Source organism: Limanda limanda, chromosome 5 (genome assembly GCF_963576545.1).
Source record: "Limanda limanda chromosome 5, fLimLim1.1, whole genome shotgun sequence".
NCBI classification, from domain to species: Eukaryota; Metazoa; Chordata; class Actinopteri; order Pleuronectiformes; family Pleuronectidae; genus Limanda; species Limanda limanda.
Window position 1 is genome coordinate 13653355 of NC_083640.1, and position 13787 is coordinate 13667141.

The 13787-nt window shown below is 49.9% G+C and overlaps 2 protein-coding genes across 2 annotated transcripts; one reads left to right on the forward strand and one right to left on the reverse strand.

Moving 5' to 3' along the window:
• Positions 1 to 5091, forward strand: lix1 (limb and CNS expressed 1). The gene is made up of 7 exons (XM_061071153.1): positions 1 to 76; positions 856 to 1061; positions 1821 to 1961; positions 2052 to 2147; positions 3248 to 3325; positions 3676 to 4138; positions 5066 to 5091. Exons 1-7 carry the CDS (start codon positions 1 to 3, stop codon positions 5089 to 5091), a joined length of 1086 nt encoding a protein of 361 aa, XP_060927136.1.
• Positions 5092 to 5839: 748 nt separating this feature from the next.
• On the reverse strand, positions 5840 to 13787 carry LOC133001549 (coiled-coil domain-containing protein 42 like-2-like). Its single transcript, XM_061071154.1, has 7 exons — positions 13714 to 13787; positions 8319 to 8409; positions 7868 to 7960; positions 7585 to 7776; positions 6689 to 6910; positions 6432 to 6590; positions 5840 to 6351 (listed from the first exon to the last, which is right to left on the reverse strand). Exons 1-7 carry the CDS (start codon positions 13785 to 13787, stop codon positions 6235 to 6237), a joined length of 948 nt encoding a protein of 315 aa, XP_060927137.1. The 3' UTR covers positions 5840 to 6234.

Here is a 13787-nt window from a genome sequence, read left to right on the forward strand (position 1 = left end):
ATGAATAAAGTGAGAATGGAAGAGAGCATCATGTCATACCTGTCGCAGAGTGAGACTGGCACCAGCCCCAAAGACCGTGAGTATCAGAAACACATTCAATGGTCAAATTTTTCAGTTTTATATATCTGACTGGTACAACTTACATCTGTGTTCACCACCGACCTGATCCTGACGCAGTAAAATAATACATAATATTTTAGCAAGATTTCCTGTGAGTACAAAGTGTCAGTCAAGTGACGCCTGCACTGCAGTGAATTGTTTGGTACACTTGAAATGTTCAGGGCCAGAAAAAGCTCAAAGGGTCAAAACTGATGATTTGTTTAAGTTATGGGATGTTTCCCTGCAGTTCATGATTCTACTTAAATAAACATAACTTAGATTGTATTATACTGTATTCATAAATACCACATTTTTAGTTTTGATCACCACTCAAAGCGCTTAACTCTACAGTTTTCCCTATTCACCGAGGAACAAAGTAATTTGGGGTTCAGCATTTGCCCAAGGACACTTAAGGGAGGGGACTGGTATCAAACCGCCAACCTTCTGTTTAGTGGACGACCCGCTCTATCTCCTGAGCCCCAATAGATGGAACTTTACATAAATCTGACTTGTATATTCGCTGTAGGTAAACATTAACACGTTATTTTACCAGTTTTTTCTGACCTTCAACTAAAAACATCACCATTAAATAAATAACCCATCATTTATTTGACTATATTATGCATCAGACTGGAAAAGAAGACTGATGAATTGTGTTTCCTTGAGATCAATGCTTGCCTTCGAGTTCCATCAGTTCTACTTTCTGTCCTGTTCAGTACTGTCACTCCTCTTTTTTGACATCCACCATGTGTGCAGTGAACGTGGTGGCCATGCTCCATCACTTCTGGGAGCAGAAGCAGACGAGTCAGTCGAGTGGTTCCCTCGGTGAACCAGGAGGTTCCAGTGGGGACACAGCCGTCCAGACGGAGAGCTTGTTGTTGTATGAATCTGCACCGTCCCCCGGTCCACCGTTCATCTGCTACGTCACCCTTCCTGGAGGAAGCTGCTTTGGGAACTATAAGGTGTGTTGGTCATCATCAGTGCTTTCTCGAAACATGCATCTGGTTAGCGTAACATGCATGTGCTGCCTTAAAAATAGACATGAACTCTAGTTATTCAAAAATTGCTGTTGTTGGTGACCACAAATAATGTTTGATGATTTATTCTAGTCTATGTCAATAACTTGTATGGTAATTGTTTTAATTGATATATAAGTTATTGAAAGTAATACTCCAAAACTGCAATTGATCCTCTTAATTTTTCTGCTGCAGCACAAAGTATGCAGCCCCCAGAATCAAGTCTTCTTACAAGTTAAAATTTTTCTAGCAATAAGCATTTGAATTTGTGTCAATCACGTCAGCTTCCACGTGTATAAGTGGGTGCTTGCAACATTTGAAGGCCTTTCAGTGGGAATATACACTCTCAGACACACACACACACACACACACATTTTTAAGTTTGTTTTAAATTGATGTTGCCCAGTTTAAATCCCATGATGCCTCTCAATGGGCTCATTGTGACCCACACAGCAGCTCCCCAGCTCAGAGCAGGCATGTGATTGGTTATCTGTGAATGCCTCTAATGTCCTGATCTCACTGGTCTCACTTCTGATCCCATGATTAGCTGTAGTGAAGTGTGAAATCATCATAATGTAAGAGTGTGTGCCCATTTAAGCCTGATATTTCTGTTTGAAGTGACTAAGCTTTACATCAGTTTCCCTCCCTCCTTCCTCCTCTTCTCGACATTGTGACTCGTCATCTTCATCCTCTCCTCATCCTCAGGTGTGTGACACTCAGGCAGAAGCTCGGAGGGACGCGGCCCGCGTGGCCCTGATGAACTCCCTCGTGAACGAGCTGCCGTGTCGACGCATCAACTCTCAGTTCATCACTCAGAGTTTGCAGCAGGCGGCCACACACAGTGCCGTGAGTTTAACAGTCACTACTTCACTGTGGTGTGACGACCCAGCAGAAGAATGAGTCTCATCATAAATGTTGACTTTTTTCTCTGTACAGGTCTCAGCTGAAGATGCTTGTGATTCCAGCACCAGTATAGGAACCTACAGTTCGCTCCTCCACTCCTACGTAGGAAGGACAATGCTGGAGTTCCAGGTAAAACAACAAACTAAACTTTAGCAACTCTGTTTTCCTTTTTTCTTTGCTCATCAATCATCTGAGGCCATGTGGTAATTGTGTAAAAGATTGATTTAATTCAAAGGATTCAGGCTTTGTGAAGTGCTTATTGATAGTTCTAGGATCTTGAATATACCTGGATCCCAAATTAGAGCATTGTCATTTCATATAATTTTGAATTATTAAGCCAAACATAACAAAACCCACTACTGCTGGGTGGTAATTCCAGCATACATTGTTATCATTGCACTCCCACTCTTGTGTTTGCCTTTTTGTTCCCGTCACATCGCGCTCTGAGTAAGACCCTGGCAGGGAGTCTTGGAATGAAACACCTAATATTTCTACCTTAGTGTAAATAAGCACATGTCTGCAGACCGAGGGTTTGTTATTAGGGGGAAATGGGTTCATTATGCTTCCAAAGCACGACTCAAAAAGATGGAGAGCTTCAAAGTAATATACACACCTCCATATGTTCACAAATGTACTGTTAATACACTGACACTTAAATGTATTCCCACGCATGTAAAAGTCTACAGGCGCAGCACAGCTTTATCCCTCATGTATGCGACTTTCAGTGCTTTCTAATATGTAGAATTGGTAGAAAATATGTGGCAATCAAACACACTCATAAACAAGAGCATAAGGCAGATGCAGAGCTGGAACCATAGTAAACAGGCAGTGCAGCGTGGACTTCCACCCCGGACTAGTTACGTTTCCCATCTGTGCCTCATTAGGTAAAGTTCAGACTCTCTGTTTAACTCTTGTGTCACCAGCTCTTACACATGGCAGCTGCTCAGCCAGACAGTGTTTTTATAAATGACAATGAAACCTACCTGGTGCTTAGCGATTTACAAAACCTTTTCAGACCAATCCTCCACAGTTTAGTTCATAGACACATTATGGGTTTTCTTTGTCAGACATAAGTGCACCGAGCTGAGTGTTGGAGTTTGTTATTCAAGTCATTAACTGAGGAGTTACACAAGACTTTCTTTATATATATATGTGTGTGTGTGTGTGTCTCCTCACCCACTTTCTCACTCTATCTCTCCCTCGCTCTGTCTTACTCTCTCCCTACACAGGAGATGATGACAGTGTTCCAGCTGTTGCACTGGAACGGGACACTGAAAGCACTGCGGGAGAGGCAGTGTTCTCGACAGGTACAGGCCTTATCAAAGATCTCAGTTCAATCAGGAGAGACTGCAGTTAAAAAAGGTCAACATTTGCACAATAAGGGAAGAAAGTGAAGTGATACTGGTGGTGGTTTATGGGATGTAGAGAATGTTGAGAATCTGAATAAGATGAGATGAATGGACAGGATATGGAGATTGGATGATTGGATGATTGAGATGATTTGGGAGGAAGAGAAATCAAACAGCAAGAGAGTGGAGAACAGAATGTGTCATGGAGAGAGTCTTCCTGATTGAACTTATGCTAAGCTTCCTGGTTATAGTAAATCTTGATGAAACTTCAGTGTGCCGGTTTCATGTTTTCTTTTCCTCCCTCCCAGAGCGTGATCTCCTACTACTCTCAGCGAGGTCTGGATGAGTACATGCGCAGCAACATGGCTCTGGATTGGCTCGAGCGGGAGCAGAGGTCAGCGGGGCAGCTCGGGGAGGAGCTGCAGGTGGCGCAGAGGGAGCTGGTGCTTGCCCGCCGTCGAGGCATAGAGCTGCGCTTCCACAAGGAGAAGACGGAGATCCTCAGCTTGGCTCTGAGTCAAGCTTACATCCACCACACACCCGAGGCCTCGAGCCCGACGGAGAGTCACACCTACGAAGAACTTCCTTTACACGCATTATACAGCCAGGAAACAGAAGTCGAAATCACACCGCCCTGCAGTCCATCACCAACCCTTCATAAAAACACAAAGCAAACACTCTGGCAAATCTCTGGAAAACACGTGGCCTCCAGCAGTTCTTCACCATACTCACTGCAGACTTATGGGACTTTAAATAGACAGAAGAAGAAGGGTAAGGATGGACGATAAAAACTTTGATGTTACTCTGAATGAGCTTAACGTCAGCCACTCGAAATGTGAGAGAACAGAGCATATCCAGCATGGTCATTGTCTTCAGGTATTTTCATCAAGCGCTACAAATACTTTGTGCATTTGTGTACTAATAATGCTCTAAGGAAATAACACTCTTTTATGAATATACAGTTGGGCTTAGAGTTAGTGATGCCTGTGTTGAAACTTTAACCACAAGAAATGCAGCAAATGGTTAAAGTCAAGTAGTATTAATGTAGTTAAAGTGTATTGTACAATATCAATAATCACGATATTATTTTCATCAATAGCATTATAACAAAAGTAAAATATGTAAATCGATATAATGTCTGTGCAGGCACAGTGAGGAGGTATAACACATAATTAATCTACCTCAGATTGTGTTTGTCATCAAAAAGAGTTTAAATCCACAGCCTTCATCCAGGAGCAAAATCAATATTTAAACCATAGATTGTTAATAACAATGGACTCCGGGTTTTCTATAGACGTCTCTAAACTGGCTCTACTTCTCACTTGATTTATAAGTTACAATTTTTCTCAGGAGTTTGTGGTTTTAATCGGTTTCAAGTCTTTTTCTATACAGCTAGATGTAAAGTTAATAAATAAAGGTTCTATTTAGAGTAAAGCAAATGATGAAGCATGGTAGTATAGGTGGGCGTGCAGTGTCCTCACGCTCTCAGTCAGGCTCTAACCTGTTCCTCCAAATATGGTTACTTATGGTTACCACGATGGCACTGACCAAAATGCTAACTGGAGGCCTCAAAACAGCTGTTCACATGCGATGCCATTGCCACTTGCTTTGAACTGAATAGAAATGATAATGTGGAATTGATTGTGATAATTGTTGATTTTGACTGTTGTGAAAATGTCTATCGTGATATGATTTCAGTTCAAATCGCCCAGCCCAAGCAGTGACCATTTATATGTTTTTGTATAAAGTGCAACTCTGTCGTATAGACATGTTATGATTATGATCATATAATGATATTACAATGTCACCTATAACTTAAAATACAGGAATTTTAGAGTTGTTTAAAATATTCAGTAAACTCTTAAACTAACAACAACTCAGGGCTTCTGCCTTCCTCACTCTCATGTCACCTGATGTATTCATGCTTACTGGATACTGAGCAACTGAAGTGATTGCATTTTTAAAGGGAAAGATTTAGCTTGTGTCTTAACAGACTACATGTTGGAGAAATAATTTATTCCAAGTTTAGATTATTCTTATACTTGTCTTGCCTGGTTGACATAGTTTTTGATAAGGAACCATCTGTGGAGGGTTTATAGGCTGTTATTAATGTTTAATAAATCACTTATTAACATTATAGATGCATAATATATTTCCAGTGCTGACACATCATGTTCCTCACCATAACTAGAATAATGTGCAGTATTCACAACACACAGGAGAGGATGGTAGAGAGTATTATTTTTCAAATTATGTACGTAACCAGAGCAGAAGTTCCTAAATGGTTAAATGTAAGAACCCAATTTGTATGAATACCACAAAACACACACACACACACAAAGACACAGGTTTGTTATAACTCAATTTTGATTGTTTTTCAAGATGATTATGTCAAAGAAATCTACTATTTTTTAGATGTTCACCAGTAACACAGCACTGCAAACAAATAGTGAGGAAACTGCTCTTGGCTCTCATTATTTTATTTTCAGGAAATATGGAAACTTCAACAGGCAAGAACATTAATTGTAATTTTTCTGGATCAAGAGCTGTGTATAATGCAACACTGCTCCAAGTTCTGTAATGAAAAGGTCTGGTTAATTACACCGAGTCTGATACTTTTTAATCTGATACATTACAAAGCAAATCCAACTAGGAATCCTTGTCCAAATGATTATTCAGTTTTTGGCTGCATTCTTTAGTTCTTTACTTAATTTAAGTTCATTATCCTCAAGTTTAAAGCTCTAGCTTTAGAACAACTGGATGCACTTAGAATGAATACTGAAGTAGTGATGCTTGTTCAGTAAAATCAGCTTCAAAGCAGCATTGATTATTATGTCTAAGTTCAAATTGAAATGTAAATCATTAGGTTATCCGAGTGGGCTGAAAGGCACTTTCTGACTCTGTGTTTCTGTCCAGCGTTGTGTCTGTGAGGGAGGTTGATGTAGTTTCACTATGTCCTGATGGTCCTGGATGAACATCTTGATCTAACAAGAAGACAGTAGGAAACAATGATTAGTGTCTGTTGCCTGTGGCTGTTTGTCACCATCTCTCTCAGGGTACGTACCTTGTCCAGCTGTTTCTCTGTGTCATTCATCCCAACACCTTCTTCTCCTTCTATTTTGCCACCTGTCGCTTCATAGAGGTTGAGAGTCGCCATCTTCATCTGTCCCAGGAGGAGTATTTTCTTTGCAGCGGTTTCCTGAATGGTGTTCCACTTCCTTTCCTGTGTGAAGACGGGGACAACAGTTACATACAGAAGATATTTTCAACCTCTAAGCATCACTTGATTTATTCCATATGACTCAGGATGATGTGTGGTACCCAGATCAGCGCTCCAGAGCTTGTCTCGTCCAGCCTGGCCTGGAGCTGGGACAGCTGGTTGCTCCTTTGCAGCTGCATCAAGTCCTGCTGGTTGTCCAGAGCTGCAAGAGCTTTTCTGTGCAGCTCAACCTGCTCCTCTGCCTCTCTCTCCCTGTGACGGAGCTGCTCTCTCAAGTGCAGCTGACTCTCCAAGTTATCCGCCAGCAACTCTGCATCTTTGAACTGTGAATGTTACACACATATAGAAGCTGCAGTCCCAAAATGTAACCTCATTATCTCCTCAAAACATTTCTACAAAGTACTACACACATACACCTCTCACAAGTTCACACAGTGTGGCTGCTGTTTAAGTCATCATCTAGTGACAAGGTGAATCAATATTAATGGTGGCTTACAACTATCATCAAACAATTTCCAGAAGTCAAGCAAAGAGATGTCACAGTTTAGGAATTAGTTATTTTTATTAAATGCAGTGGTTTAATAAATGCATCTTATTGCCTCCACCAAAGGAAGCTATGTCTTCCTCTTTGTTTGATTGTTAGCAGGATAACACAAAAACAGTTGTAAGGTATGGGTCAGGAGAGAAATCACAACAACTTTTTGGCAATTTGGTGAAGATCCAAATAAATATCCAGCTCTAGTGAAATTAAATCTGATTTCAAGGTGGATGTATTCACTCTAAGTATTAAGCAAGATTATGCTAAATCTACTAAAATGATTTCCATGAAGGGGTGAGACACGACCCCAAAAAGACTATTTTATTTCTCGGAGTGGTTCCAGATAAAGAAGCAGATCCAGGGTTGTTTAGTTCAAGGTATGTGCACTTCGAGCGGCCTTCTTGTTTTTGATTAGTTTCGTCAAACGTTTCTTTGCCATGTTAAAACCCTCACATATACCTTCGTCATTGCCACCATCTGCTCCATGATGTCCCGGTACACAGTGTGTCTCTGCACCTGATGGTCCAGCGTGTGCTTCTTCTGCATCAGTTCGGCCTTCCCCTCCTTTAATGTCTCTATCTGTTTGTCCTTCTGAAGAGCCTCTCTCCTCTCCCTCTCTGCTTTCTCTACAGTTTTATTGACATCTGCCTCCTGCTCAGAAGGACACAGAGGGGTGTTTAGTTAGTTAGGCTGATGTCATCTAACACAGGAGTCATGTGTGAAATATGGTTCTCTACTGTACCTTGAGGAACATGTCAAAGCTCAAGTGTAACTCCTTGGCTTTGCTGTGGTCCTTTTGCAGCTCATCTATGCGCTTTTGCAAACTCTCCGACTTCTAAATAAAAACACACAAGTTTATTAGTTCATACTCAAAAGTAAGTCTTCATTGACTTTTTTTTCGTTCTTTCCATAATTGTCTACCGTAAGAAAGATGGAGACATTTCCTTTTACTCGTCTTATTTAGGAAACTGAAAGGTCAGGAAGTAAGGTTTGTAAAATCTAGTCAATGAGGTATTTTATATTCATTAAGTCATCTAAAAATATTTTAGCATGAATTCTGTGCTTTAACTCACAGTTTTGAAAGATTTGTGTTGATTTATTTGATCAGTGTTATGTTTGATATCTTGTTTCAGTATCAAACTCAGAAATCCTTCGATGGGTGAAGAATAAAACTTCAGCTGTCAGTGCCTCACCTGTTCACGCTCCTGTATCTCTACTTTCAGTTGCTCGTCCTCTCGGCGTTTATTCAGCAACTCAAAGATTGCAGCACTCCTGTCAAGTGCTCTTGGGCAGGCAGGCAGGCAGGCAGGCAGGCAGGCAGGCAGGCAGGCAGGCAGGCAGGCAGGCAGGCAGGCAGGCAGGCAGGCAGGCAGGCAGGCAGGCAGGCAGGCAGGCAGGCAGGCAGGCAGGCAGGCAGGCAGGCAGGCAGGCAGGCAGGCAGGCAGGCAGGCAGGCAGGCAGGCAGGCAGGCAGGCAGGCAGGCAGGCAGGCAGGCAGGCAGGCAGGCAGGCAGGCAGGCAGGCAGGCAGGCAGGCAGGCAGGCAGGCAGGCAGGCAGGCAGGCAGGCAGGCAGGCAGGCAGGCAGGCAGGCAGGCAGGCAGGCAGGCAGGCAGGCAGGCAGGCAGGCAGGCAGGCAGGCAGGCAGGCAGGCAGGCAGGCAGGCAGGCAGGCAGGCAGGCAGGCAGGCAGGCAGGCAGGCAGGCAGGCAGGCAGGCAGGCAGGCAGGCAGGCAGGCAGGCAGGCAGGCAGGCAGGCAGGCAGGCAGGCAGGCAGGCAGGCAGGCAGGCAGGCAGGCAGGCAGGCAGGCAGGCAGGCAGGCAGGCAGGCAGGCAGGCAGGCAGGCAGGCAGGCAGGCAGGCAGGCAGGCAGGCAGGCAGGCAGGCAGGCAGGCAGGCAGGCAGGCAGGCAGGCAGGCAGGCAGGCAGGCAGGCAGGCAGGCAGGCAGGCAGGCAGGCAGGCAGGCAGGCAGGCAGGCAGGCAGGCAGGCAGGCAGGCAGGCAGGCAGGCAGGCAGGCAGGCAGGCAGGCAGGCAGGCAGGCAGGCAGGCAGGCAGGCAGGCAGGCAGGCAGGCAGGCAGGCAGGCAGGCAGGCAGGCAGGCAGGCAGGCAGGCAGGCAGGCAGGCAGGCAGGCAGGCAGGCAGGCAGGCAGGCAGGCAGGCAGGCAGGCAGGCAGGCAGGCAGGCAGGCAGGCAGGCAGGCAGGCAGGCAGGCAGGCAGGCAGGCAGGCAGGCAGGCAGGCAGGCAGGCAGGCAGGCAGGCAGGCAGGCAGGCAGGCAGGCAGGCAGGCAGGCAGGCAGGCAGGCAGGCAGGCAGGCAGGCAGGCAGGCAGGCAGGCAGGCAGGCAGGCAGGCAGGCAGGCAGGCAGGCAGGCAGGCAGGCAGGCAGGCAGGCAGGCAGGCAGGCAGGCAGGCAGGCAGGCAGGCAGGCAGGCAGGCAGGCAGGCAGGCAGGCAGGCAGGCAGGCAGGCAGGCAGGCAGGCAGGCAGGCAGGCAGGCAGGCAGGCAGGCAGGCAGGCAGGCAGGCAGGCAGGCAGGCAGGCAGGCAGGCAGGCAGGCAGGCAGGCAGGCAGGCAGGCAGGCAGGCAGGCAGGCAGGCAGGCAGGCAGGCAGGCAGGCAGGCAGGCAGGCAGGCAGGCAGGCAGGCAGGCAGGCAGGCAGGCAGGCAGGCAGGCAGGCAGGCAGGCAGGCAGGCAGGCAGGCAGGCAGGCAGGCAGGCAGGCAGGCAGGCAGGCAGGCAGGCAGGCAGGCAGGCAGGCAGGCAGGCAGGCAGGCAGGCAGGCAGGCAGGCAGGCAGGCAGGCAGGCAGGCAGGCAGGCAGGCAGGCAGGCAGGCAGGCAGGCAGGCAGGCAGGCAGGCAGGCAGGCAGGCAGGCAGGCAGGCAGGCAGGCAGGCAGGCAGGCAGGCAGGCAGGCAGGCAGGCAGGCAGGCAGGCAGGCAGGCAGGCAGGCAGGCAGGCAGGCAGGCAGGCAGGCAGGCAGGCAGGCAGGCAGGCAGGCAGGCAGGCAGGCAGGCAGGCAGGCAGGCAGGCAGGCAGGCAGGCAGGCAGGCAGGCAGGCAGGCAGGCAGGCAGGCAGGCAGGCAGGCAGGCAGGCAGGCAGGCAGGCAGGCAGGCAGGCAGGCAGGCAGGCAGGCAGGCAGGCAGGCAGGCAGGCAGGCAGGCAGGCAGGCAGGCAGGCAGGCAGGCAGGCAGGCAGGCAGGCAGGCAGGCAGGCAGGCAGGCAGGCAGGCAGGCAGGCAGGCAGGCAGGCAGGCAGGCAGGCAGGCAGGCAGGCAGGCAGGCAGGCAGGCAGGCAGGCAGGCAGGCAGGCAGGCAGGCAGGCAGGCAGGCAGGCAGGCAGGCAGGCAGGCAGGCAGGCAGGCAGGCAGGCAGGCAGGCAGGCAGGCAGGCAGGCAGGCAGGCAGGCAGGCAGGCAGGCAGGCAGGCAGGCAGGCAGGCAGGCAGGCAGGCAGGCAGGCAGGCAGGCAGGCAGGCAGGCAGGCAGGCAGGCAGGCAGGCAGGCAGGCAGGCAGGCAGGCAGGCAGGCAGGCAGGCAGGCAGGCAGGCAGGCAGGCAGGCAGGCAGGCAGGCAGGCAGGCAGGCAGGCAGGCAGGCAGGCAGGCAGGCAGGCAGGCAGGCAGGCAGGCAGGCAGGCAGGCAGGCAGGCAGGCAGGCAGGCAGGCAGGCAGGCAGGCAGGCAGGCAGGCAGGCAGGCAGGCAGGCAGGCAGGCAGGCAGGCAGGCAGGCAGGCAGGCAGGCAGGCAGGCAGGCAGGCAGGCAGGCAGGCAGGCAGGCAGGCAGGCAGGCAGGCAGGCAGGCAGGCAGGCAGGCAGGCAGGCAGGCAGGCAGGCAGGCAGGCAGGCAGGCAGGCAGGCAGGCAGGCAGGCAGGCAGGCAGGCAGGCAGGCAGGCAGGCAGGCAGGCAGGCAGGCAGGCAGGCAGGCAGGCAGGCAGGCAGGCAGGCAGGCAGGCAGGCAGGCAGGCAGGCAGGCAGGCAGGCAGGCAGGCAGGCAGGCAGGCAGGCAGGCAGGCAGGCAGGCAGGCAGGCAGGCAGGCAGGCAGGCAGGCAGGCAGGCAGGCAGGCAGGCAGGCAGGCAGGCAGGCAGGCAGGCAGGCAGGCAGGCAGGCAGGCAGGCAGGCAGGCAGGCAGGCAGGCAGGCAGGCAGGCAGGCAGGCAGGCAGGCAGGCAGGCAGGCAGGCAGGCAGGCAGGCAGGCAGGCAGGCAGGCAGGCAGGCAGGCAGGCAGGCAGGCAGGCAGGCAGGCAGGCAGGCAGGCAGGCAGGCAGGCAGGCAGGCAGGCAGGCAGGCAGGCAGGCAGGCAGGCAGGCAGGCAGGCAGGCAGGCAGGCAGGCAGGCAGGCAGGCAGGCAGGCAGGCAGGCAGGCAGGCAGGCAGGCAGGCAGGCAGGCAGGCAGGCAGGCAGGCAGGCAGGCAGGCAGGCAGGCAGGCAGGCAGGCAGGCAGGCAGGCAGGCAGGCAGGCAGGCAGGCAGGCAGGCAGGCAGGCAGGCAGGCAGGCAGGCAGGCAGGCAGGCAGGCAGGCAGGCAGGCAGGCAGGCAGGCAGGCAGGCAGGCAGGCAGGCAGGCAGGCAGGCAGGCAGGCAGGCAGGCAGGCAGGCAGGCAGGCAGGCAGGCAGGCAGGCAGGCAGGCAGGCAGGCAGGCAGGCAGGCAGGCAGGCAGGCAGGCAGGCAGGCAGGCAGGCAGGCAGGCAGGCAGGCAGGCAGGCAGGCAGGCAGGCAGGCAGGCAGGCAGGCAGGCAGGCAGGCAGGCAGGCAGGCAGGCAGGCAGGCAGGCAGGCAGGCAGGCAGGCAGGCAGGCAGGCAGGCAGGCAGGCAGGCAGGCAGACAGACAGACAGACAGACAGACAGACAGACAGACAGACAGACAGACAGACAGACAGACAGACAGACAGACAGACAGACAGACAGACAGACAGACAGACAGACAGACAGACAGACAGACAGACAGACAGACAGACAGACAGACAGACAGACAGACAGACAGACAGACAGACAGACAGACAGACAGACAGACAGACAGACAGACAGACAGACAGACAGACAGACAGACAGACAGACAGACAGACAGACAGACAGACAGACAGACAGACAGACAGACAGACAGACAGACAGACAGACAGACAGACAGACAGACAGACAGACAGACAGACAGACAGACAGACAGACAGACAGACAGACAGACAGACAGACAGACAGACAGACAGACAGACAGACAGACAGACAGACAGACAGACAGACAGACAGACAGACAGACAGACAGACAGACAGACAGACAGACAGACAGACAGACAGACAGACAGACAGACAGACAGACAGACAGACAGACAGACAGACAGACAGACAGACAGACAGACAGACAGACAGACAGACAGACAGACAGACAGACAGACAGACAGACAGACAGACAGACAGACAGACAGACAGACAGACAGACAGACAGACAGACAGACAGACAGACAGACAGACAGACAGACAGACAGACAGACAGACAGACAGACAGACAGACAGACAGACAGACAGACAGACAGACAGACAGACAGACAGACAGACAGACAGACAGACAGACAGACAGACAGACAGACAGACAGACAGACAGACAGACAGACAGACAGACAGACAGACAGACAGACAGACAGACAGACAGACAGACAGACAGACAGACAGACAGACAGACAGACAGACAGACAGACAGACAGACAGACAGACAGACAGACAGACAGACAGACAGACAGACAGACAGACAGACAGACAGACAGACATTTGCCTTTATTAACATAATCTTAGCCTAACTTTAAACCATGTCCATAACTTAAAATGCAATTATTTGAGTTACATGTTCTTGCTTTTTGTTAGCCACAATGTGACTGTTGGATCAGATTTAGATCCATACCACATGAACAATATGGACCACACACACACACACACACACACACACACACACACACACACACACGGACACACGCACAGACACACACACTCATTAACTCACCATGAAAGCTGCTGACCACTGGTGTGCTTGGAAAGACTCATGACTGCTTTGAACTCATGACTCATTTGAACTCTTCTGCTTCTTTAGTTGATCAAACTAACTTTGTCCAAACTTTCTGTGCGTGTGTGCATCCGGCGTTCCTGCCTGTCGTCACCATGGCAACACAAATCAGGAACCTTTAAAGGTGCAATGCCACGTTTCTGTTTCAGTGACAAAGAGAAAGGTAACACACATTAGCAGAACAACTTTCCAAAAATACTTTTAATGTATGTCTGCGAGTAAGAATCTATTAGCACTGCAAATAATAAGTACTTAGTTAGTTCAAGATTAAATATTCAAGATTCAAGATTTGTATTATCAAATGCACAACAATAACATTTAGCAGTCGATGGCAATGAAATGCATGAGTCACAGGCTCTCTTCTTGCAATGCTCAAGTAATTACAACCAAAAAAAAATAGAAATAGTATAAAATTCTTTTTTTTAAATAGTTAATCATGCAAATAAGAGGTTAATCAATTTGACAGACTATGCGATTTACAAAAACATAAAATCTTTATTTGTCGATAATGAAACACTCAATTCAAGCTTATAAATAATATCCGACAGTGTTTTTGCTCCGTTTGGCTCTGTCGGCTTGCCGTATGGAGGTGGGGGAGTCACGTGGTCAGTTGTTATCAT

Excerpts from the sequence above, each read along its gene's own strand:
- LOC133001549 (XM_061071154.1), bottom strand. The coding sequence starts at position 13,787 with ATGATAACAACTGACCACGTGACTCCCCCACCTCCATACGGCAAGCCG. Across the intron at positions 7,777-7,867 it reads GCTTTGACATGTTCCTCAAG|GAGGCAGATGTCAATAAAAC; the intron begins GTACAGTAGAGA and ends CCTTCTGAGCAG. Across the intron at positions 6,911-7,584 it reads AGATGGTGGCAATGACGAAG|TTCAAAGATGCAGAGTTGCT; the intron begins GTATATGTGAGG and ends TAACATTCACAG.
- lix1 (XM_061071153.1), top strand. The coding sequence starts at position 1 with ATGAATAAAGTGAGAATGGAAGAGAGCATCATGTCATACCTGTCGCAG. Across the intron at positions 77-855 it reads TGGCACCAGCCCCAAAGACC|TGAACGTGGTGGCCATGCTC; the intron begins GTGAGTATCAGA and ends CCATGTGTGCAG. Across the intron at positions 1,062-1,820 it reads GCTGCTTTGGGAACTATAAG|GTGTGTGACACTCAGGCAGA; the intron begins GTGTGTTGGTCA and ends CCTCATCCTCAG.